At 37.7% G+C, this 26,791-nt stretch overlaps 2 protein-coding genes across 2 annotated transcripts; one reads left to right on the plus strand and one right to left on the minus strand.

The window, feature by feature from the left end:
* The first annotated feature begins 1,234 nt into the window (after positions 1 to 1,234).
* LOC139714832 (NADH dehydrogenase [ubiquinone] 1 alpha subcomplex subunit 11-like) lies at positions 1,235 to 12,001 on the plus strand. The gene is made up of 4 exons (XM_071626487.1): positions 1,235 to 1,340; positions 5,602 to 5,691; positions 9,895 to 10,014; positions 11,832 to 12,001. Exons 1-4 carry the CDS (start codon positions 1,235 to 1,237, stop codon positions 11,945 to 11,947), a joined length of 432 nt encoding a protein of 143 aa, XP_071482588.1. The 3' UTR covers positions 11,948 to 12,001.
* Positions 12,002 to 21,010: 9,009 nt separating this feature from the next.
* Positions 21,011 to 23,795, minus strand: LOC139714833 (cytochrome c oxidase assembly factor 7-like). Its single transcript, XM_071626489.1, has 3 exons — positions 23,693 to 23,795; positions 22,415 to 22,555; positions 21,011 to 21,462 (listed from the first exon to the last, which is right to left on the minus strand). Exons 1-3 carry the CDS (start codon positions 23,793 to 23,795, stop codon positions 21,011 to 21,013), a joined length of 696 nt encoding a protein of 231 aa, XP_071482590.1.
* Positions 23,796 to 26,791: the final 2,996 nt, after the last annotated feature.

Consider the following 26,791-nt stretch of genomic DNA (forward strand, 5'->3'; position numbering starts at 1 on the left):
ATTTGCTTATTTTGACCATAACTTCAAAAATGTACCTTTGTATGTAGTGACCAATATATCATTTAATTAAGGTATTATTTTGTACTTCATGACAGAGACCGTACTTCAAAATCTTGAAAAATGGACTTATCGGTTTTTGCGAACAAACTCTTCATATTCTCTTCCTCATCACTGTCCTTGTCATTCAAATTTTCCTCGTCAAAAATTAGTGATAAAGATGATAATTGTCCTGATGTACATGTAGATTATTTTTCATCCAGTCAGAGCATAACTTCCAAATTCTTATAAATCTGATCCTGGTCTTGAAAGTTACGTTGTGTGACATTTTATTGATTAACAGCCAACATCTTCTTGCGTCCTTCCAGTTTCTGATTAATGAGAATTTGAAGGTGACATTTAATTTAAATGAGGATATTGAGAATACCCCCCAGACACTTTGCAGATTCTTGCTCGATCTGGTTCACTCTGATATACGAGTGGAAACTGATAATTTCATGTAGGCCCATAATGATAGTTGCGATTCAGTTGAACGAGGTATAGCTATATAGCTTTAACAAAATATTGCAACAATTTATTGATAGTGCATGCAACCTATAGTTTGACTTCTTTTTTTTTTTTTTTTTTGCCATTTAAATATTAAACAACCAAACAATAATCTTCTCTTGATCATTTTCTATTTCATACATATGTGCACAGAAACAGTGGCAGATCCAGGTTGGGGGGGGGGGGGGGGGGCGCACCGGGCGTCGTTCTTCCCATACATTATTAGGCCTATGTATTCACCTGTATTCACCTGTCTTGTCTTGTCGGGTATATACAAATATGGTTTTATCTTAATATTTCTGTTTGATGATATGAACTCCCTACTAGTGTACCCCATTTTTCAACACCCTCCTCCTCACTTGCTCTGCTTACCTTTGTGCCCCCCCCCCCCCTTCCTCTTTCTGGAATTCCATGGATCCATCCCTGCAGAAATGCAAATGCTCCATTGTGTGGGGAAAGGGGATATCCCCCCCCCCCCCCCACACACACACACACACACACACACACACAAACACACACTCTCCTACCCGCCCCACCCTTCTTTTCCCTATACCGGTAATCGATCATACGTGCTTATACGATCCGATAGCTGGAGCTGGGTGGACAACCGGTAGTGACCTTTCGACAGGAGTGCAGGGTGAAGAGCCCTCTGGTGTGTAACTTGTAGGATCGCTCGTCAAATTCGGTCAAAATGAGTTCAGGAATTCTAGATATCCTTCGGCCGAAGTTCGATCAACTTGACGGCAAGCAAACTACTCAAAAAACTGTGGGAATTACATCAATAGCAAGTGGGATAGGTGAGTGAAATCTTGCCGGCTCCGTGCCTAGTCCCACATGTTTACATTTAATGCTGTGTGTTTACCAGGCCAAGTGCAGCATGTAAAATGTATTGTGTATCGGCTAGAGACAACTGCAACTCTAACTTACGGGGGGGGGGGGGGGGGGGGGGTAGAATGCATGGGGACCGGGTAGAATAAATCTAGATCTAACGTTCGACAGATCTGTATATATGAAAACTGACACCTATGATGATTTCAGCTGCCATAGATACTGCACTTGGGTGATGTTTAATGTAGAAACTAGATCTAGAACCTAGTAGAAGAGTAGAACATCTAGAAAGCATAGAGGGGTCTATCTAGACTAGACAAAACTGAAAAGCCAAAAGTTCCTCCATCCTCGATCCTCCACTCTCCTGTCCAATTACCAAATCCGCGATCCACCACATGCATGTCATCAGTGCATCTCAGTCCGGGAAACCCGCTCATGAGGACCGCTCCCGCGTACGAGGACTGCCCCGCCTCATGAGGACCGCCCCCACACCTCATGAGGACTGCCCCCACGCCTCATGAGGCCCGGGGGGAACGCCTCATGAGGCCCCCTATTCACTTCTATTCATCTCACATCTGACGTATAAATTGTCGCAACTTTACACTGTGATTTTTTGTTACACACACGGGCAAGTCCAAGATAAGGTCCCCTCAGAAGGCAAAATTTCATCTTTGCTCAACATTGACATGTTTGGTATCATTTTGAAGCTTATGAGTTGAAGTTTTGATTTCCATGGACGAAAACATATTACGTAAATTTATGCAAATTTCAAGGGCTTCATTTGCATAAATGTGAAACACAGCGTTACGTATGGGACATTTATAAAAATTCATATTAATTCAAAGGAAAGCAAATGATATTTGATTAATATGTGGACATAAGAAGTTCATCAAATAGTTTAACTTGGTATGAAAATTTAGGGATTATGCAAATGATTATACAAATTAGCTCGTGTCCTATCATGAGATGTCCCATACGTAACAAATTGAGGTCATTTTTTTAGGTTTATTCTGAAATTGCTAAGGTTATATTAATGCCCTTTTGGAAAGTTCTAATTTATTGTTTAGAGAAATTAAATACCATAGAAAAAAGAAAAAACAGTAAAAGGAATATTTTTTATTAGGCATTGAAATAATGTTATGTATGGGACAAATGCGTTACGTATGGGACATCCTCATACATAATGCATGTGAATGCATGTAGCTAGCTGGGAAGGTCTCTCAGTACACAAATGGTCAATCATCCTGAAGAAAGCATCCCAACATTGTAGCTACTTTTTGAGTTATAGACACTTTAAACAATACATGTACTTGACTGAACAATTTTCAGAAAGGGGGAGGGGAAAATGGCAAAATACACAACGAAAAATCAGCATTAAAGGGATGGTATAGTTTTTTGTAGAAATGGGGATTCAGTTTTCAACATTTAATGAGATGATTGGAAACCAATTATATGAATTACTAAAGAGCATACAATCCTAAGACTAGAGGAATTCAAAGTTTATGTGATTGAGATCCAATTTGAAATGGTTGTGATATAGATATTGAAAAAAAAAAAGTAAAATGATTTTTTTTTTTTATTGCAAGTGATACACAAATTGTCCTTCAATTCAGGTTTCAATAATAGCCACGACAAAATTCATGGGTATACATACTGAGGTGTGACTCGAATCAATGACCTGACTGCTAGACAGACATATATCTACTCGATCACTGGGGTTTCACGCAGCAGGTATCACTTATTTATAAAAATTAATATTTCTTGTGTCAAGTTGTTTTTTACTGAAACAAAATGGCAAACTGCCCTTCATCAATGGAAGTACAGTGTAAACACTTTAAGCTATTCAATTTTCCAGTAGTAACTATCCTGATAAGAATAGGGCATACATACTCGGGTTGGTCATAAAAATATAGAATACAGTGGAAACTCGATATAACGAGATGGTCGGGACCGAGTCATTTTCCTCGTTATAGCCGATATCTCGTTATATCAGTAGGCATAAAAGAAGGCATAAAATAAAGACATTAATTTGCACATGAGGGACTACCCATCATATTTCAATCAATACTGATAACTTGATATTGTGTGTGAGGGAATTACTCACCTTTATGGGTAAGAAGATGTTTTTCGCCAAGGAAATCCAATATCAAGAATGTGTTTCTTATTAATTGTAGATGTTTGAATTTGTAAATTTATATAGCTTGCGATTGTATCAAGATCGTCTGTGGATTGGTATGTGGTTATCGTATGGGTGTGTGTTGTGTGGAAAGCTTGAATAAGGTCTGCACAATGCTGTGTGTGTATGTGACACATTCTGTATGTACATTATGACTGCGTGTGTGTGAAGATGGGGAATTCCCTAAGTAGAAGGCCAATCACAGCATCAGATTGCCTCACACCTGCTAAACGTCATGATGATGTCATGTATACATATGGCCGTCCCAGCACATTTTCTGCATGTATCAGTGCGTGCACACACACACTTCACACGTACAACATGCAGTGCTAGCTGGAGTGCGCTGAAGAAAATGATTATGTGTATACAAGACAGTTTTTGGCGCATCAAGCTTTACAATCTCGGAAGATGATAGCACAGGCGAAGTAAAGCTTTACCGAAGGCATTTTGCTTTACCTCGCTATAGCAGGTTTGATTTACTATGTTTTTCTTTGTTTGGAAGTCACAAAATTTATCTCGTTATAGCAGTTATTTCGTTATAGCCGATCTCGCTATAAGAGTAGCATTTTACATAGACTTGTGTGGAAGGAAATGTGGGACCGAGAAAATTTCCTCGTTATAACCGATATCTCGTTATAGCAGTGTTCGTTATACCGAGTTTCCCCTGTATGATTAAATATGATTATGATGGTAAATATTTGGGGAATATTGTTCCCTTGTCTATCTGGATCAGTATTTGATTAGTTTTAACTGATTCCATTTCAATAATTATGCAAAAATTTGTTTATGGGTATTTTGCAAAATTATTTTGCAAAATACCCATAAACATGTCTCTCCACACACTAAACGAATGGGGGACAAAGGGCATGCATACTCAGGTTGGTCATAAAAATATAAAAATATGATTGAATATGATTAGGATGGTGAATATTTGGGGAATATTGTTTCCTTGACAATCTGGATCAGTATTTGAGTAGTTTCAACTGATTTTACTTCAATAATTATGCAAAATACCCATAAACATGGTACTTCACACACTAAATGAATGGGGGATAAACTGTCCCATACGTAACTGTCCCATACGTAACGGGTCATGTCTGTCTTTAATTAGAACCTGTAATTAGAGCTTTTTACCTAATGACACGAAACTTACCTGTGATAATCTTGAGTGTTGTGACTTTCATCACAGTGAGTTACAAGTTGTAGAATGAAATACTTTCAGAGAGTTTTGAGGTTGAAAAAAATGTTCAAAAAAACAAAATTTTTCTGGTCCCATACGTAACGGCACATATTTTCTCTTCTAGAATATGATTGTGAAGGTCATTTTTCTCCATTTTTTGCATGATTATACTTCTCCTAGATATCAATCACCATGATAAAGTTTAATATGATCAAAAGCCATTAACACTATTTTTCAGGTCATAAAAGTCTCTGAATGTCCCATACGTAACGCGCGTGTTATCTTGGACTTGCCCACACATGTCCACTATCAATGATGAAAAGAAGAAAAAATCCTATCTGGTTTTTTTTTTCAAAAATCGAGTTTTAATCAACCTCTGCAGAGCGCCCATAGAAACACACATGTTTTGATGGGCGCTCTGCATCGGTTGATTAAAACTCGATTTTTGAAAAAAAAAAACCAGGCGGTCCTCATGAGGCGTGGGGGCGGTCCTCATGAGGCGGGGCAGTCCTCGTACGCGGGAGCGGTCCTCATGAGCGGGTTTCCCGGACTGATCTGGGCGATCTAGGGAGCACAGCGAAGCGTCCGACTCCGAGTAGGAGAGGGTGTGGAAGGGGGCTTGTCTTGCTACCTGGTCTACTTTCAGAAGTTGATTTTCGAACGTAACATGCAGATTTCTATCTAAATAGTTGCAGCCATGCTTGGCTACCTTCACCACAATTGTTTCTTCTGAAATTTTTATCACATTTTATCACCAAACTTATCACATCTGCTTTTGACCCTTTATTTTTTTAAGACAGGCCTAGGCCCTATGTCCCATGTTTTTGTAATTTGACAAATGTTCCTTCCATTGGCGTGTTTCCCTTTTGTCCAGGGTTTTGTGGAGGGGCGTTCACCCTGTCTGTGAAACCTGCAGGCGTTGCTGAGGGTCTGTTACGCCTGGGGTCAGTCACAGCCTCCTTTGGTGAGTATACTATGAGGCTAATGAGAGCTTCACTTTCAATAGTGAAGCCAGTAATTAGTCTCATTAAATGGTCTCCATAAATACTGATTGCTGATTGGTCATTTTCTTGAAAGCATGTATACTCTAAATGAATCTTTATAGACATGGTCATGGACCATGAAAAAGGCTAGGTAGGTCCGGCTTGATGGCACATACTAGTTACTACACCGGCTACTTATGGGAGTGCAGAATGTCAATTAAGGGAGAGCAGATTACAAGAGAAGATCTAGATAGAGATGTTCCACCCATTTCTTTTCTTATATCTTGTTGCAAGACATAATTTGCTAGTCACTGTTTCAATGCCGAGGATAATAAATTCCATGAGATTTTCTTCATTCAAAAAGAATAAAAATATGCATTCAAAATTATTGTGTCCCTTACCTTCATCTATCAATTCTGTATTTTTATTTTTATCTTGTTTTATATTCTTTTTCAGCATTCTATGAAGTCCCTCCAAAATTTGACTACATTGTACAATAGGAGACTGTTTAGGTGTAGCAATGCATTAGTCTGACATATCATAAACTGTTGTCTGATGATGTGCCAATTTAAGGCCATGGCCCAGTACAGGCTAAATTGGTCAATACAGTGGAAACTCGATATAACGAGATGGTCGGGACCGAGTCATTTTCCTGGTTATAGCCGATATCTCGTTATATCAGTAGGCATAAAAGAAGGCATAACATGAAGACATTAATTTGCACATGTGGGACTACCCATCATATTTTAATCAATACTGATAACTTGATATTGTGTGGGGGGGAATTACTCACCTTTATGGGTAAGAAGATGGGCAATTCCGCGGTTAGTAACGTTACATTTTAAGGACATTCTCATGATTTAGATTAGACTCATTTCTCTATCTGTGGATGTGAAGTCTCATTAATGTCACCAGAGATCATTCTAGTGTAGACCTAGAACAGAGCAAAGAATGAAATCGTTTCATGAATTATTTTAGAAGAAAGGTCTGCTTTTAATGCCGGTTAGTAACGTTACAAAAAAAGGACATAAAAAATTGATGAGCAACTTTGAACAAAAAGTTTGCTAAAACTGGTATAGCTTGAAATATATCAACACTTATTTTTCATTTCTAGCTTTTAGGGCAATGTCTACCCCAAATATCCCTTCTCATAATAACTTTGTTTGAAAATTAAGTACAAAAATCATGGTTAGTAACGTTACGGTTAGTAACGTTACGGTTTGTCCAGTGATTACAGAATTGTGTGTTAACTCAAATCATTACATGTTTCCCCATGAGAATGCAAAGTTAAAGCTAAAAAACATCAGATAAGACATGAAACTCTTATTTCAATCATCAAACTCATGCAGTATAGTACCATTGTACTTGTACATGTTAAAAAAGACTAGAAAAAAAGTTTGCATAAATTACAAATTAAAAAAAAGTACCACTTTTAAAGGCTAGGTCAAGTGATATCCACAGTTTCATAACTTCGCCAATCACTGTTTATCATGACTCACAGTAATTCACAAAAGCAGCCTGTTTTATTGAGCAAAACAGTTAATGTGTTCCTTGAAATCAAGAGTACCTTTAATAAAGGGGAAAGAAATCAAAGAGCAAAAACTAATGTACTGGTATGTAGTATGTACAGTGTATGGCCAATTGTGGTGTGCGTAGTCATTGCACAATAGGAATCCAGCATATTGCAATGTTTTATATTATTGTGAAAGTAGTTTAAGTCATACAACATTAACTCAAATAATACAGTGTATTAGTTGAATTCATGTTTATTCAAGTCTAGAGACATGTATTTTTTTTCTTTTAGACCAGTTTGAATGTCTAATCTCTGCACTGTTCTGAAAACAAAAGTCTGTTCGCTGTACCTGAAGCGTAATTAACCCCGACAAACCATTGTATGATAATTTCAAACTGGGACAGAAAATTTGAAGCGATGGCCTCAATTGTTTTTAACACTTCTTTCCACACAAAATGCTCTGCTGGCCTACAGATTCCATCAATTGCCCCTTCCCATGGGAAGTGGTTAAAAAAAAAAAATCGCTCAATGTGCACCTTGTGAGCCTTCTGTAGTGATGCAAATGCTGTAGACCCCCCCCCCCCCCCCCCCCAACATTTCCCGCCACGATTCCGCAACGCGCAAAGATTTTGCCGCATCGTCTCATGAATATTTTCATTGAAGTCTCCCGCATATTTTGAGACCAAATTTGCGACGTCCAGGTACACCGTTCTGCAGTTATGTAATGTTTTGCATAAATGCATGTCGACCTGAAAACAGCTCAAATTCATAATATCATGTGCAAATCCAATGCAAATTGTGTTTTTTCGTTAATTTGATATTAATTAGATTGTTTCAACCTTTGACCAGTGAAATCAATCAATTGTAATGTAGATAAGCTTTGAAAAGTGCCTGCAACACATTTTGGCAAAAAAAAAACCAATAGAAAACAAAAGGTTAAAAAAACATTAAAATACATAAGAAATTAACAAAACAATAAAAAACAAAAGAAACTGATTTTGATTTTGCTATTTTCTTTGCAAGAAAATTGTTTGATGTGTCTTGAGGAACTCTTACACAAAAATTTAGCAATCCTTCAGTCTTTTTTATGGAGTTATAGGTGAAAATATGATTTCATATGTAAATTTGCATAATTAATTTACTAAAAAAAGAAGCCAATATCTTTTTACTGTATGACCACGTAATCTCGTAGTTGACATCTGACTCTATCATCAGGCAAAATTTTGCCAGACCAGGACCTGTCCATTGGAGTCTTATTCACTTATTTCATGGTTAGTAACGTTACAATACACACAGGCTGTGGTTAGTAACGTTACGTGGTTAGTAACGTTACACATTTTGACTGCTGTTATTTCTAACTTCTATAATGATTAGTAATACTTATTTTTATATTTCAGTTAGTCATTGGACACAGCAGGAAAAATTGAAATATTATCATTCATAGACACTTTATACTCTCTGGAGGTAAATAATTTCACTTTTTGGTTAGTAACGTTACATGACTGTCCAATGGTTGGGGAAATGCACACATGTTTGCATTTCGAAGACATGTAAGTTGATTTTACTTAATCTATCCATGAAAGCACTGCATTGCCTCTGTGAATTCAATATTTGTGGCTAGAAAATGGCATTTAACTTGACTAGCTATCTTCTTTGCTATTATGGAGATTTTGCTGATGAAATTCAATCCGAAAGATTACTTGTTCAAAATTGGTGAATTCAATACCTAAAACTATCAAGATACCCTGAAAAATAGTTTTTCCTGAATTATCAATGTGTTCTTTCTGAAGTCAAACACAAAAATCAAGGAAAAAACCAAATTGAAATTTTATGGTCATGTCCCTCTAACTGCGGAATTGCCCAGATGTTTTTCGCCAAGGAAATCCAATATCAAGAATGTGTTTCTTATTAATTGTAGATGTTTGAATTTGTAAATTTATATAGCTTGCGATTGTATCAAGATCGTCTGTGGATTGGTATGTGGTTATCGTATGGGTGTGTGTTGTGTGGAAAGCTTGAATATGGTCTGCACAATGCTGTGTGTGTATGTGACACATTCTGTATGTACATTATGACTGCGTGTGTGTGAAGATGGGGAATTCCCTAAGTAGAAGGCCAATCACAGCATCAGATTGCCTCACACCTGCTAAACGTCATGATGATGTCATGTATCACATATGGCCGTCCCACCACATTTTCTGCATGTATCAGTGTTCGCGCACACACACACTTACACGTACAACATGCAGTGCTAGCTGGAGTGCATTGAAGAAAATGATTATGTGTGTACAAGACAGTTTTTGGCGCATCAAGCTTTACAATCTCGGAAGATGATAGCACAGGCGAAGTAAAGCTTTACCGAAGGCATTTTGCTTTACCTCGCTATAGCAGGTTTGATTGACTATGTTTTTCTTTGTTTGGAAGTCACAAAATTTATCTCGTTATAGCAGTTATTTCGTTATAGCCGATCTCGCTATAAGAGTAGCATTTTACATAGACTTGTGTGGAAGGAAATTTGGGACCGGGAATATTTCCTCGTTATAACTGATATCTCGTTATAGCAGTGTTCGTTATACCGAGTTTCCCCTGTACTTATTTTTTAAGGAAGAGTGGATACAATTTTCAAAGTCTTCTTTGTTTTCACCCCCTCCCCATTTATTTGTTTTCACAGCCGCAGTAGGAGCCATTTTTGCCGTGACAACTGGTGCTACTGCCTCCTTAAGAGAAAGTGACTCGCCCCTGAACTACTTTATTGGCGGCTGCACGTCTGGACTTTTCATTGGGGCAAGAAGTGGGTTGAACCTTCCTTGTTCCCTATTAAACCTCACAGGCTCTATGGTCATACGATGTGAAACTACGCATAGTTTACTTCCTGATAACTCGCAGATGTTTGGTCACTTGATTACACTATGTCAGACAAAACTGTGTATTTGAGTGACACAAAACTTCTCATAGTCTTATGCTGCACACAGAAATTCAGAAACATTCCAAGTGCATGAAGGAAGTTTTACATCATTGTATGTGAAGTTTTGCTGGTAATTTCTTGTGAAGTGTGCAGGCACACTGCCAAACTTCACAAGGCATTAATACTGGGCAGTGAAAGTATGCTTAATACATGTACAGTCGATTCCTGTTATAACAAAGTCCTCGGAACCAGCAGTTTCCTTTTGTTATATCAAAATGTCATTATTTGACCAAACATATACACAGTAAAAAGATACATTATAGAGCAAATAATGTTGGGGCCTGAATTGTTACTTCGGTGTAACAGGAATTTCGTTATAACCGCGTATGTTTTATGGGAGTGCACTGGAATTTCACATACATTGTAGTGCGACCATGGCTTATGGGGAAAAGCCATCAAATGACTGTGATCATATAAAAGCAGCAGACAGCATAGCTATGAAGACTTCATGGTAGCTTTGTAACAGCTTGGCTGCAAGTGAAGACATTGATACTCTGCCAAATTGCAACTGACTGACAAGTTGCCCTACGTTTTGTATCTCGACGTAAATATGCTGTTGCAATATAAACTCAATGTAAAAATTTATCGAACTTTGCCGCAGTCTTTAGGTTTCTGACATTGCTAGATGTTCCTCCAGTCAAATTTGTAAAGTCAGAGAAATTAGTCACAAAAATAGTCTGAATTTAGACAATTTTCACTTTTCATGGAGCATGTTAGAACAACGTAATTATTTTTTTCTTTTTTTTTTAGTTAACTTATTCTGTTTTAATGCCCAATTTTCTGCTGACTTAACTACACGTAGACCTTGAGTTTGATTTTATGTTGTTGTTTCCTTTTGTTTTTTTAAATTTCATCTGTCTACATGCTGTCCCTTGTACCATTTCTTTTTTTCTTTTTTTTGTTGAAATACAGGCTGACAAATATACGTCATTGGTAATTGCAGAATGTAAAAAGAGAAAAATGGATTATATCCCAGATGTATTTCAGCAAATCCATGTTTGGCAGCTTTTGACACCTTTGATTTACAACACAAAATTATGTAGGGGAAATTAAGTTTACAACATTCAGACTTCATATTACATAATATATTTGGACACAGATATTTGGTGCTATGGTTTGTTAACCGCACCTCAGTTTTTCAGGACTTCCCATTAGCAAAATAAAGTGCAGTTGATACAGTAGTGTTGAATAGAGAACCGTATACGCCATATATTTCGCGAGTCTAAATTTTCGCGAATCGAGACTTCCCGACGATTTTGCGAGTGGTTAAATTCGCGATTGTGGAGTCCCGTACTGAACGGAGAAATGTGTACGCATATGTCACATTCATATCAGGATCAGAGTCGGTATTTTCGCATGTTTTTAATTTCGCGAATAGCAGCTGACTCGCGAAATTCGTGAAAATTAAAACCTCATGAAATATTCGGCGTATACAGTATTCCTTCAGGTATAAAAGACTACTTTCTGTGTGTCTGTTTTTAACTATTGAACAGGATCATTGGTGAGGTTGTTCTAGTATGGGTGGTTTGTTTTATGTATTGCAGCAAATTTTTTGTATGTGGGTACATGTATACAAATTGTAGATACCACCTTTCCTGATGCTTAGCCTTTTCAATGTTGCGCTGCTTTTGATTTTGTTTCAGCACAAAGCATCACTGTCGGTTCGGCATCTTGTGCTACTCTGGGCTCCATAGCTGCCTTCTACAAGTTCTGGAAGAAGAACGACTGGGGTCCACTAATTCCCGACAGAAAATACTAAAGTTAGCATTGAGTACCATCAGCTTTTAGACAGTGAGAAGGGATAAGACCGGTGCTCTCTGAGTTAGGTGACTCGTATCTCTGCAGTGTGAAGACAAACTTGAGTGAGTTTGGACTGGATTCAAGTAAAATGTCACTGCAGCTAATATAATGATTACCTACTGATACAGCCCCCCTCCCCCCTTTGCAATAAATCTTTCAATTACAGACTGGTTGAAACAGTCTGTATTCGCCATGAATCAGTTTCACACTTCTTTAATAGAAAAGTGGCTGCATTATGATCTCACCGTTGTGTAACACTACTTTAACTGATGTAGAAAGAAAAAAAGAGAAGAAGAAGTTACATCAATTAGTATATCACACAGGTGTGCTGTATTAAATTGGTTAGGAAGTTTGATATGCTCCTGCGTGGATTTGAGCAAAAGAAAGGTGATTGTGGACACTTGTGTCCCCTGCACAGATACGGTCATACTTTGACCAGACCACAAACACAGCCCTGAATGTAGTAACAGTGCATCCTCTTGTGGCAATTGAGTGAACAATTTTTGAGCATTCTCATTCTGTGTTTACAGACACCCATGTGGATGACAAGTCTACCAGAGTGAGCTATCAAACTTGGTATCACTTCCTTGTGAGCACAAGATGACATTCTGTATTGCCATATCTCCCTGTTTCATCTCAGGGTTCTTTATGCATCATTGAACATGTTCACTAGGCTCAACTATTTTGGGAGCCTTTGATTGCTGTTAAAGATACTAGTATCAGATAGTTCCAAAGACATGCACCTGCAGCACAGTTTCTCTTACAACGTCTCCTAGCTACACAAGTTTTTGAGGCTTATTTGACAAGGAATAATCAGTGTAAGTGTGAAGTGAACTTGGTCTATTGTTTCCCAGTTGAAACACAAAATGAAATCAGTATTCTTGATTTTAGGTAGGGTAGTCCAGAATTGGTCATTGTGTGACACAATTCTGGTAAAAAGAAGAAAGAAAAAGATTGAATTCAAGTACAAAGTAAAGGGAAGGAAATAAAAGTAAGAAATGTGTACCTGTGACCCATTGATGTGCTCATGAACTAGACATGAAGTTTATTTGTCAATAGCAGAGAACAAACTGTTACTACTTCAGGCACTGGTTTTCTCAACCTCAGCAATCCTTGTGTTCGAGACAAGATCTACGATGTGAATGAGCGATCTCAGAGAGCACCAGAAATGATGATGGCCAGATTTTCAGGTTGATTGATTTTCATTGTTGTCATTGTTACTTTGACTTGATGTACATACATAGAACTAATGTGGATATTTCAGCAGCATTTTGGAATAAAAATGGTGTTGACTGTAAACAATGTTGCTTGTCTGATTCTGAATACTTTCTTGGCTTGGTTATCCATTTTGTGTAGTCAGTCCATCATTTTTACTTTACCTCTTACGAGCAGACTTTACCCCATCCTACTATTGGCCTATCCTTTTGTCATACATTTGTAAACACCAGAACAGTTTGGCTTCCTTGGACACTTTAGATTGTCTTCCACTTGCCACAGTATTTTCTTGAGCTTACGAGATCACTTCGGTAATCAAGTGTGTCTATGGTATCACTGGCATGTACTGCTGTACAAACTGAAACCATGAATTCAGGTACGTCTACACATGTACACACATATACCAAAAACAAGTTCGCAGAAACATGCAAAATACACACTGTTAATGTACAGTATGTACATACACATCCATGCACCATAATAGAAAAAAAACAAAACAAAACAAAACAGTCACACTGTCATCTTTACACACAAACATACCCCTATCCCTGCCTCTGTGCTATTGTATTTACAGTTTGTGTGTGTACTGTATGTTATATTGTGTTTGTTTTAATATGTGTGTGTGTGAGCATGAGAGTCCGACATCAGGGTGCATCTGTGTAAGGCACCGACCTCCGTAGGAAGTACAATTTGTATCTGGCTATCTCACTGGCCAATCACTTTGAAACCATCATGCCGCCATATTACCCCACTAATCCCATGCACTTGTATACATAAAACACAACATCACATGATCTTAGTTATACCCCCATTCCACTGAGATTGTATTTCTCGTCGGTCACTCATCGCAAGCAAAGTTTGTTGCTTCCGGCCACCCACCGAAGTGTATCGGATCGCAGCCTGATGAATCTGATTTGTGTTGGACGACTATCAAGACAATCTTGCCCCATCAGGTCGTCGCCTGACATGGCTGACACTGACCTTGTAGTCGACCGACACGAGTCGGATTTGTCAGACTGCCATCTGATAAACTTCAGTTGCTGGCTGGAAGCAAATAACTTTGCTTCCTACGAGTGACAGATAAGAAAAATAGATAAGTACATGTAATGGCAGTATTAGTCTCTGATGGAAAATAAGTGAAAGTGTCTGGTTACATTGCACAGCGGCTTCACTTGTTTGTGCAATGTGATGGGCCAATGAGAAATACCCAAATACATCTTATAGAAATCAGAGGTGTACAGATGTATGTGTTTTTTTTTCACCTGGTTTATATCCTTGTAACACCCTCTACTTTGCAAGCAAACCAATCAAGTCTGGGAGAAATTTGCTGCAGAATTACCATTTATATTTCATCGTGAAATACATGTAGAATCTCTGAATTTCATGTGTTTTCAATGCATTATGCACAATACACATGTTATCAAAAAAAAACAACAATCATACCCACACACACACATACACACACAAAAAAAAAAGAAACATGGCATGTCAATTTGAGAGAGAAACTGAATGAATTTCACCTAAAAATTGTTGCCAATTTAAGAATTAGTGCTCAATTTGGCAGCTTGACAACCTTCAAATATTCTGCAACAGAAGACATACAATAAGACAAGAAAAACAAAGGGCTTGAGTGAAGTGTATTTTACCTTTGTCTCATGAAACACCAAAGATGGTTTATTGTACACTGTCAAAACTGTCTCAAAAAACACCAAACCACAACAAATTGTTTTGGTGCTCAATGAACTCTTCTAACTCATTCATATTCAATTTGATTAAATGTATGAAATCCATTTCTTCCATTTCTCAGTAAGTACAGATTGACATTGCACAACATCTGTAAAACATGCCACACAGTAATAATGTCATTTATCTTTAATGTAACTTCTTATCCCGTTGAGGATGGATTGATTTTGCTACGACACGCATTTCCCATAGACCTCCGCCCGAGTATACTCAGGACTTGTCCTCAATGGGTTAAAGGAATGCTATGGATAGGAAACAGACTAGATTCCTATGTCATTCGATCAATAACTATGTAATCAAAACATATAGCACTTCAAATCACCATGGTAACAGCTGGGCAATAATGAATTGGCTAGAGGCATTCATCCTTCACTTGTTACCATGGAAAGAGAGGACCTATTGTAAGTTGCATAATGAACCTCCTAATAAAATGAACCCTAAAGTAACACTAATAATTTAGGTAGCCTCCCCCTCCCCCCTCGACTACATGTGCAAGAGCGCTTCAAAAAGAAATAAGTGAAGCAGGAACCGTGAGTGTTCCAAGGACACACCCGATATAGAATCTTGTATCTGCTATTGTATACCCCTAAAATACCATCTTACATTATTATTACAAAAAATCTCAAGAAAATGGGGGGGGGGGGGAATAATGGGGAAAGAAACTAATGAAAAGGGTATAATCCCAGGACAACATCTAAGGTATCATTATTTGCGTGCTTACAACTTATTCATTTAAGTCCAGAGTAAAACTTTTCTAGCAAACACTCTATTCAGTAGATGAAGACAAGGTGAGGCAAGTCATATGCAACTACAATGTACTACAGGATCAAAGTCAGTACTTGGTAATCAGTAGTCTCTTTACATATAATGTGAATAAAATTTCACACACTCTTTTCAGCAATGGTTTGATAATTGACATGCATGACATGCATCTGTATGCTTATGGTATTTTTCAATGGTTGCATGCCTAGCCTCACTTCAAGGCTGTCAACATGTCCAGACAGCCCCAGGGGTGGCTGCTAAAATTCACACTTCAAAACCAGGGAGATTCCACAAATATTCCAGGGGGGGCTTTTTTGCCCCCCCCCCCCCCCCCCCCCCCCCCCCCCCCCCCAGATCTCAGTCATGGATCGCACGATCCTCACGAAAAGCTCCAAGACTTCTAATTTTTGGTGAACATATTCTTTTCAGTATCCTCAACAATAATATCGAAGCAAAAATTCGGCTTCATAATTATTTCTTACACTGTATGCATTTTATTGTTTATTGAATTTCTTATGTATTTCCTTGTTTTTTACTTTTTGTTGGGGTTTTTTTGTCAAAATTTGTCGCAGAAACTTTTTAAAGCATAATCAGGCTAAAATAAATCATTAATAGCCATTGAAAGTAAAAATATACCTATTTTTAATTTTATATGAATTAATCACAAAAACACAATTTACATTGGATTTGTACACAAAATCATGTTTTTTGAGCAATTTTTGGGTCGACAAATTTTTTTCAAAGGGTAGTGGCTTCAAAACGGTATGCCCGGGAGCGACAAATGTGGTCTCAAAAGTTGCGCCATACTTGGAAGAAAAAAGTCATACAATGTCGCGGCGAGAGCATCACGCGTTGCGGAATAATCACGCGAAATGTCGCGCCCCCCCAGTAGCACAGGGTGGCCAAACTCAATCTTCATTCACTGACAACCAGGGTACATTCAAAAACATCAATTACTGTATACGCCAAATATTTTGCAAGGTTTTTATTTTCGTGAATTTTGCGAGTCAGCTGCTAATTCACGAAATTAAAAACACACGAAAATAATTACTCTAATGCCGATATCATGAATGTGACGTCCGCGTATACATCTCTCAGTTCAGCATAGCACAGGACACCACAATTGCGAATTTAATCACTCGCGAAATTACCGGGAAGTCCTGTTTCGCAAAAACTTAGACTTGTGAAATATATTGCGTATACAGTAGTGCAGGCCTGCATGAATGGAACTGCCTGTTAGCAGATAATGTGTTCTTATGCATACATTCTTCACCTCCAGTGAAGATTCTTCCACTGTGTGTGTTTACCACATACAAAGCTGTACACAATTCATTATGGGGATATTTGATAAAGCATGATATATACATACTGTGTATATCCAAGTTGGGCAAGCTTTCCTGTTTTCAAATGCTATCAAGGGACAAATAATATCTCAGTAGGTAAAAATGATTCCCAAAGTGGGAAGGTCTTCACCCTTCATTTGTTTTGATTGCCTATTGGCACAGAAAACTCCATTGCCCTGTTCACACTATTTCAAATCCCAGGCACAGAAAAGGTTAATGTCCTCTTTGTCAGGATAGTCCAAGAGCATTAGTTTTAACCTGGACATTTTTGGTAACAAGCTGATTTTTTCAGGATAGGTCCAGAAAAATGTCTAGAATAACATACTAAAAGTCCTCATAAATCCTCTTTGAGCGTTTTCCGCAATCCAAGATGGCGTCCAAAATGGCCGCCATATCCAGAAATTCTTATAACTTTTCAACCAGAGAACCAAAATACAAAATTTAAATGTCTAAATATATGTTTTGAAGCATGAAGAACTCAATAAAACACATATTAAGAGATATTGATGCACGCAAGTACCGTAATCCAAGATGGCGTTCAAAATGGCCGCCATTTTCTGAAATTCTTATAACTTTTCAGCCAGGTAACCCAAATACAAAATTTGAATGTCTAGATATATGTTTTAAAGGATGAAGAACTCAATAAAATACATATTAAGAGTTGTTGAAGCACGCAAGTACCGTAATCCAAGATGGCGTCCAAAATGGCCGCCATTTTCAGATTTTTTTTTAATCATAATTTTGCAAGTAAGTAGATTTCAACTGTACACACTTTGAATGTCGAAATATACGTTTTTAGTCACAGGGAACCAAATATAATACTTATTCGGAGATTTTGAAACACAAATAAAGCACTTAAGCACTTTCAGAAATCCAAAATGGCGTCCAAAATGGCTGCCATTTCCTGTTTTTCTCATAAGCCTGTAACTAGTTAACCGCCATCGATGCGCACTTAAATGTGTAAATGTATATTTTGAGACATAAGGAACCTAACAAAATACTTATACAGTGATCATGAAGCACGTAAGTACAAATAAAACCTCGTGAGTTCTTCGCGAAAACCAAATGTTGCCCATAATGGCCGCCGTTTGTTTACCAAGAGACAAAGATATTCAACATAATGTTCGAGATTCAAAAACTCAGAAGGTCCAGTGGAATCTTTCCCTCAAATGTGCACAACACGGGTATAGGTTCGCTTGGATGCATTCCCCCTCCCCTTGTGGAAAGGGATGGCCTATATACAATCATTATTTCCCAAATATTCATCATATGCACTTTGGCATTGAATTGCAATCATAAAAATGCAAAACGTCCTTCGCTCGGCCCCTTTCCATAGACTTTGTACACTTTTGAGATTAACAAATTTCCAAATATGTCATCAAAATGTGTGCACTAGATCTTTCACTTACAAAATGCAAAAGTAAGGGTAATTTGTCCTTCCTACAAAACCCTTCCACCGCTCACATCCCCAATATAAATTAAATACCCCTTTGATTAACAATTCCCAAATATTCCATGAAATGTGTGTAAATGATTATAATTATTTTCATTTCAATTCAAGTATAAAAGCTCCCTGGAGTTGGAGGGGATGGGGATACTGAGACTATGAATTATCTACTCTTTGAGGATGGACAATCAATATAACACCAAAGGTGCAATAGGCCGGTTAATGATCAAAGAAATGCAAAACTCCCTCCAGTCGAAAGGGATTCCCCCCTCCCCCATCCTCTACTAGCTCATTGCCTTGGATATGCTAGTCTTTATTCTTTATTCTACTTACACTCTTTAATAGAAACAAAAATCTAGTATGTCACCAACATTGGGCACCATACTTAAACCCGTAACCTGACCAAAAAAATGAAAATCCATTTTGTGGGAGGGTGCATCACCCCCATACACCTCTCCTGCACCTCCCCGGCATATTTCCACTAATACACTTAATATATTTTCTTAATTTTAGGACAAAAACAAATCTCAGATATTTCACCAAAAGAGTGCGCTCAATCTCTGAATTTCAAATTGGAAAATGCCAAATTCTCAATCGTATGGGAAGGAGTTTTCTCCCCACATACTTCCCCCTCCCCGATACTTTCCTGAATATATATTTCTTCTAGCGTTAAATATAAAACAAATATCAGATATTTCACCAAAAAGGTGCAACAGATCTGTAAATTTAAGGTCTGAAAATACGAAATTTTGCCCTCGTGTGGGAGCGGGCAACCCTATGACCGCGCACTTCCATGATTACATAACTTTTTGTTCCTTTTTTAATGGAAACAAAAATTTAAAATTTCACCAATAGGGTGCATCAGATGTCTGAATATCAAGTCTGAAAATGCAAAATCTTCCTGATGTTGGGGGGAGGGGGAGGGAATCCCCCTTTCACACCCTCCCATATATTGCCCATTTCCCTGAATACTATACTTTATATATTTCCTACTCTTTGATGGAAGCAATTCAATATCTAACCAAACGTTTGCGCTATATGTTTCACTTTCGAGTAAAAAGAAGATCCCTCGTGTAGGAGAGGAGTATTCCAGTGCCACATTCTCTGATTTCTATCTATAATATAGTTTTACCTAATCTACACGAAATGAATAAGATAATTTAGACACTTTGTTTTAATAGGTGGAGCAATATACGTGCAGCGAAGAAATTCACTGTCGTGTGATGAATTACACATTATTTTGTCGCACATGCAGACACTCATTTTCAACATTTATGTAACACAGACATCAGCAAGAATTGTTTTTACTTCTTGAGTGATAACTGACAGTTTCAAATGGAACTCACCTCATGGTAGTAATGCGTTGGTAGTAAAAAAGGGCTAGCACTTAATTTTCATTCCATGTGCTTGAGGTGACGAAAATAGACCATGTGGTAAAAAGATCTAGTAGGCTCTCTGTTTAGCAACAAATACGATGGTGAAATGTTTCTCTCGTAACAAGGACACACTCTTTGAGTTTAACATCCAAATATTTTATTTGTATACTTTACTCATAAGAACTATTTCTAAATAAAAATGTTTCTTATAAACTATACTAACATTTACATAATTGTGAGATAAAATTGTGACTGCCGGCCATTTTGCACGCCATTTTGCATTTTAGGAAGAGGTCGAGCGGTTTAATCGGGACATGCGTGCGTCAACATCCTCTTAATATGTATTTCATTGAGTTCTTTATGTTTCGAAACATAGACGCTTAAATTTTGTATTGGGTTGCCTAGTTGAAAAGTTATATGTATTTAAGGAAATGGCGGCCATTTTGGACGCCATCTTGGATTACGGTACTTGTGTCCGTCAACATCTCTTAATATGTATTTTACTGAGTTCCTCATCCTTCAAAACATATATTTAGACATCTAAATTTGGTATGTGCGGTACCTGGCTGGAAAGTTATAAGAATTTCAAAATATGGCGGCCATTTTGGACGCCATCTTGGATTACCGTACTTGCGCGCATCAAAATCTCTTTATATGTGTTTTATTGAGTTCTTCATGCTTAAAAACATATATTTAGACATTTAAATTTTGTACTTTGGTTCTCTGGTTGAAAAGTTATAAGAATTTCTGGATATGGCGGCCATTTTGGACGCCATCTTGGATTGCGGAAAACGCTCAAAGAGGATTAATGAGGACTTTTAGTATGTTATTCTAGACATTTTTCTGGACCTATCCTGAAAAAATCAGCTTGTTACCAAAAATGTCCAGGTTTAAGCCTTTTTTGACCTAATGCTCTTGGACTAGGATGCCAAAACAAGTTCACATTTTTATGGGGAAATTCCTGCAAAGTCAGAAAGATTTGGGAGCTCTGTTGGAGATACTATCATGCATCTGAGAATAAACTAATCCGTTGAGGACGAGCTGATTTCGCTACAACACGCAATTCCTATAGACACCTGCCCGAGTATAGGCTACTGGCGACTCATCCTCAACAGGTTAAAGTCACAACACTTTCATCACGTCTCCCCAAATTTTAATTGTCTGTTGGTCTCCTTCGCTTCGGTGTGCAACTCCTTGGCTTTCTCCTTGAACTTTGCGGCCAGACTCTCATCTTTCGCGATCCCGTCACCGATGGCGTACATCCGGCTAGCGTTCACGCAGCCGTACATGTGTCCCAGCTCGCAGCTGCGCACAGAGTAGTGGGCGGCTCGCGCCATGTCCCTCTCGACCCCGCTGAGACCCTTGATGAAGATAGCACTTAGGTTGAAGCAGCTAGCGGCATGGTCCTGCTTGCAGGCCCCTTCCAGGTAGCCCAGACCCCGGGACCGATTTTGGGCCTCCTCGGCCTCATTCGTGCCCTTCTGTGATGACAGGAGCACGGAGCCAGCTCCGAAGCAGGCATCTGTATTTCCTCCCTCACAACCCTTGGTGAAGTAGTGGAGGGCCTTCTCTCTGTCACGGTCAACACCTGGGTCAAAGGTGAAAGGTCAAGAGACTATGCCAGAAAACAAAGATAGTGGCAATCTCTTGGATTCATTCTCTGAGTAAGGTTTAAAAGTTTTGTTTTCAAGAAAGGGACAGCCATGCATAATGTTTGCAGGTAGCACTGGCTTAGCCTGCGCAATGGAATTGTAGGATGTGACTTCCAATATGATAATAATTACTTTTGATTTACCAGGTATGAGGAAATCAGGTTATAATGCTCAATATCTCTATCCATCCCCCCTTGCTCTCTCTCTCTCTCTCTCTTTCCCTTTGTTTTGTAAGGCTAAAAGTTTGGATGTGCTGCTTTTAAATCAAATAGTATGAGATAACTATTTTTTGCCAGTGTTTAAGCTTCATTTGCCAGTCCTTCTCATGTAATAACTGCTTATATCTCACAGGACAGAAAATTCACTTTAAGCTGAAATATGCTGAACAGTGAGGTATATTTATACACCATTCATATTGTAGCAGCTCAACTTATATCCTCACTAAAATATAAAACACAGATTAACAAACTTTGAGAGCTCTTCATGTATGAGCAACACTTCTAATGACCAAACTTAACCCGTTGATTTTGCTACAACACATACTTACTTTCAAACTCCTCCCCCCAAAAAAAAAGCAAAAACAAAAACAAAACAAAACAAAACAAAACAAAAACAAAAACAAAACTCTGTTAGATCATTCTTGTAACAAAAGACAAACTGGTCTATTACCTCTGGTAACTATTTGGGGTTATATATGAAGCATTTTATTATTATTATCATTAGTAGTAGTAGTAGTAGTAGTAGTAGTAGTAGTAGTAGTAGTGGTAGTAGTAGTAGTAGTAGTAGTAGTAGTAGTAGTAGTAGTAGTAGTAGTAGTAGTAGTATTTATATATCTGTGACTGCTCCATGCAGTCTATTCAAACAAGTTTCTCTGTACTGTAGACTGACCTTTCCCATACAGGTAAAAGGCCCCTATCTTGCTGCAGCCGCGGGCATGGCTGAAGTCATCGCAGCTCTTCTGGTAGGCTTTGGCAGCCTGGGGGAAGTCATTCTTGACGGCTGCAAAGAAGTCACCCAGCCGGAAGCATCCTGTATGAACATTAAAGATGAATGGAGCAATGGAGATCGAGCGAGAACAGATGAGAATCAAGAAGTTTAATTAATTAAATTATAGACAGAAGCAATTTAAAGTACAAATGGAAATGGACAACCCAAGAGTACACCCTCATTAATTGTCAAACTCATTACACAAACTGTCAATCTGTAAAGTCAGCAAAATACAGTGCTGTACACATGTTACCATGACAACTGGACAATGCCAAATGGGTGTATTTATTTTATTTATTGGAGTAGAAATACGCAAGACCACTTTTGCTTAGTAATAGTAAAAAGATCCTGATGCAGTTTCTTTATGCTAAACAGTAGAATAGAAAATCTAGGGCCTACTCAACTAGTACTGCATTATGACAGGGCAGAGATTATAATCCTGGCATGCTCCATTGGCATTGTACATGTCTACGGTACAGTTTACATAGCTTATTGCCTAAACTGTGGGAGAATGTTTTGCGTTCGGGTTGGTCGCATCTAGGTGGCGATATGATATGGTTCGGTCAAATAGCGCGTCTGCCTCCAGATCCAAAGGACCCAGGTTTGATTCCCACGTCCCACTGAGTGATCGATTTGTGTGTAATCATACCGCCCCTCTTGTAAGTATTAAAGAGAGGCAAAAACACTCTGTCCCTCGGATAGGACGTGCATGAGAGTCACTACTTTACTATGCATGACATGATAAACCTTTAAAAAAATTGAGAAAGATCCCGCTTTAATAGCCTTCATTCATCGTGTTCATGAACATTCATTCATTGCAAAGAGCAGAATGCAAAACCTGTGTCTGTGATGAAGTGGTCAGCACTGGCCGTTACACAGAACGCACACAAAAACAGTGCCTTAAATTCAAGCATGAAAACAGCACATTTAATGGAAGAAGACGATCTCTGGCAATTGTGCACTCGATCCTACCCCACTATTGCAGTTAAGCCCAGTAACGTTGCAGTTGATACTTCATAGTATTAATGGTAGGACCTTTAAACACAATTGACCGGATATGCCTATAGTAAAACTCTGCGTCCTTAAGAATAAGATATTATGTAACTATGCTCGATCATGCACGGGAGTAAATACACGATGCATGTACGGTTTCCATGCCTTTTCGCCAAATAACCTTACCGTCTGGAGTCTTCTCCTTGTAACACTGGAAGCTGTACTCTGTTCCCACATTCTTAATGTACTCCTTCACCTCCTCTTCGCTTTTAAAATCGACAGAGAACATCTTCGTGACCAGGTTCCGTGCTATCTCATTTATTCCAGCTCAGTGGACGCATATTGCGCAACTAAAATTTTCGTCTGCTACAAAAACTACACAACCTGGCTGACGATTGTACGTACGCACACGTGTATGCAGTTCAATACCAGCCCCGCGGCTGCATGCACGAGGACGCAGTGCACTGCTGGCTGCACTGTGCAAGCGCTCGCGGACGGGTGCGTCATCACGCCGGTTTTGTAATTTTGCCAAACACTGCCCTCTTCGTCCGAAGTTTCGTAACGCACGTCGATTGTTCGCTGCAGCAGCTCCTGGGCACAGCTCGTTATTTTGATACACGGTACTATTATGATGGATTACTTGAATTATTATCTCCTACTGCACTATCACTATGACAGCCGATGTTGTAGAGGCTTTAAATGCAAAAACATATATCAATTTTGATCAATATTTCAGAATATTTGAGATTAAAGCTGCTGAAAACCAAAGAAAATACTTAGAAAATAGCATTATTTTCAGAAACATCTTTATTGATGTAAAGAGAGCAAAATTTTGATTTTCCTATATACTGTCGTCTAAATAACATAATTGAGTTCTTCAATTGAGCTCTTTAATTTGAGATAATTGACACTAGAGCTCGTGAAAAGCGAAGGCAATACATAAAAATGTCTGCGATAGTTCTTGATATCGTTCTTATTTTGTAACGAGTGCAGTGCCATTCAAAAGTATTAATATTTCTCTTATTTATTGATGATGACTTTACTTCAAAAAGCTGGAAAAGGTTTTCCTCTCTTTTTTTCTTTTTTTATGCAATCAAACTACTTGTCATTTAATGCTGCCGAACGCATTTACAGCGTGTCATATAGATTATTCATAATGTTTAGAAAGTGTTTGAATTATGAATTATTTGTTAAATCTATTGAAATATAATTACTTTCAATACACTTGCAATAAGTCGGTAGGAGTATGGCATTTACTAAGTAGACTTTGTCGTAAGACAATGTAATTATTATTGTATTATTCTAAGAGGAATGAAACCCAATAATGGATTATTATAACATGGCTAAAGGGAATGAACATTTTTCAAACATGCCATTAGTCAAAGTTTGAGGAAAATTGGAAGATCCATTGAAAAGTTTTGAATTTTAAAGTTTTGGTGCCGCCGTAGCTGAAAAAGAAGGCTATATCATATTTATTCATTTTTTTTTTTGATGTCACGTATTGAAAACGATAGAAAGTAAATCCCACATACTAATATTACTTCATTTTCACTTATATACCATGATAAAAGAGCTCTAACCTGATGTACATCTTAAAAGTAGCAGGTAATAATTATATGTTATATGTATGGAATTTTCTTTTTATCTTCTTTATATCGTTATCAAAACGTGACGTCACAAAATATTGTAGACTTCAATCTTCTACAGCTATACGATGGCGGCACCGAAACTTTGAACATTTTTACATTTTCAACGGATTGTTAGATTTTCCTCAAGATTTCACTAATTTCTATCCTTCTAATATTGTTACATTCGCTCATTCCACATTTATATTTGAGTTTCATTCTCCTTTGCATTGATGATAAAGGTAATCACAGTAAAATCGATAACAACGACAATGATTGTTACATCATGGTTTGATTGTTATTAATTCAAGTTGATGCTGTTATGTTTATCTACATTATTATCTCCAATAAATTTCTGACGTTTTTTGCATGTGATATTGAATTGATTTATCTGTATAAAATGGAAGAATAATCTACTCAAATAAACTTTACTCGAGTAAAGTATTATTTCCTTTAATTATTTTTCTTCATTTTGTTTTTACATAGGGTTCCTATATACCCTTTTTTATTTATGCACTATACAAAAAAAGAAGAATAAATTAGTATAGACAAGTAACAGGAGAACAGTCGTGCTCCGAAGATAAACGTCATAAATATAAGTTACTAAAATCATACTACAGTTGCGCATTGCCGCCGCAGAAGCATGCGATCGCGCATTTGGTTTTATTGGTTGTTCGTTTATTTCGGCAAAAGAAAAAAAACCCTGCTGGAGTACTGAAGTAATAATGCGAATGCATGTCAATGACAGCTATGAGGCTATGCTTTTGTTTTTTGGTTCTAATTTAAATATGCCAATTGCAACTTATGACACATTATATATAGAAACTTCTGAAGCTTCGAAGTCGACTACTTTATAGTCCTTTATAATATTTTCATGCCCGATTTAAATGACGCGTTTTAATTTCTGTTTCCTTGATTTCTTTTTTTTATTTCTATAATATTCAAGCAAACATGGACAAGGAATGAAAATTATCGTCATAACGGAACAGGTCTTTGAGTTCTATTTAATCGACCACTCCTTATGCCACGACACGTAGACGGAGAATGAAACAATCAAAGAAAATAATTATGGTTTCTGAAAACAAAGTCATTGATCAAAAAGAGTAGTATTGCCCTTTATTCATTGCCTTTTCTTGAATACAGCCTGCTAAAAGTTGACACGCAACATTGTGATACAAACAGACATCTTCAAAGAAAGTTTAGCATAATCCAGGGAGCAGAGAATCAGAATAAGAAGAAAGGAAAACCTTTTAATGTAAACCTGTGAAAGAAAGTTGAAATTATTACCTCGCAGAACATGGATGATTTTATTACAGCAAACTATAAACAATGTGAAAGCTATTCGATGTTATAACGCCTAGGGTCCTATAATAAGTCTTTTTATAGTTTTTTTTTTAATCGTTTGTGAAGGAGAATTGTCTTGAAGTCGACTCATGAGATTCGAATAATTATTCTCGTTATCTCACGACAACATTCTAACACATTTCAAATATTGTTCATAGAGTTCTGTTGGATAATACACGTTATACAACACGACTATCTATACTATTTTGACTGGGATTATTGTATCAAAACATTTATTCGTTTCAGTCGTCAGAACTTAATCGCCTGAACTGAGTGAAGCGATAGTAAAAGAACTTTACTGCGTACGGGAAAATAG

The sequence above is a fragment of the Diadema antillarum genome, unplaced genomic scaffold (assembly GCF_040938485.1).
Source record: "Diadema antillarum isolate AM-2024a unplaced genomic scaffold, OU_Dant_1.0 seq00002462_RagTag, whole genome shotgun sequence".
Classification (NCBI taxonomy): domain Eukaryota; kingdom Metazoa; phylum Echinodermata; class Echinoidea; order Diadematoida; family Diadematidae; genus Diadema; species Diadema antillarum.

What these genes read in the sequence shown, in the direction of transcription:
- LOC139714833 (XM_071626489.1), bottom strand. Translation starts at nt 23,795, where the DNA reads ATGTTCTCTGTCGATTTTAAAAGCGAAGAGGAGGTGAAGGAGTACATT. An exon ending in CAAGGAGAAGACTCCAGACG is followed by an intron (nt 22,556 to 23,692) that starts GTAAGGTTATTT and finishes ATGTTCATACAG; the next exon opens with GATGCTTCCGGCTGGGTGAC. An exon ending in CTTTTACCTGTATGGGAAAG is followed by an intron (nt 21,463 to 22,414) that starts GTCAGTCTACAG and finishes CCTTTGACCCAG; the next exon opens with GTGTTGACCGTGACAGAGAG.
- LOC139714832 (XM_071626487.1), top strand. Translation starts at nt 1,235, where the DNA reads ATGAGTTCAGGAATTCTAGATATCCTTCGGCCGAAGTTCGATCAACTT. An exon ending in GTCAGTCACAGCCTCCTTTG is followed by an intron (nt 5,692 to 9,894) that starts GTGAGTATACTA and finishes TTGTTTTCACAG; the next exon opens with CCGCAGTAGGAGCCATTTTT. An exon ending in ACTTTTCATTGGGGCAAGAA is followed by an intron (nt 10,015 to 11,831) that starts GTGGGTTGAACC and finishes ATTTTGTTTCAG; the next exon opens with CACAAAGCATCACTGTCGGT.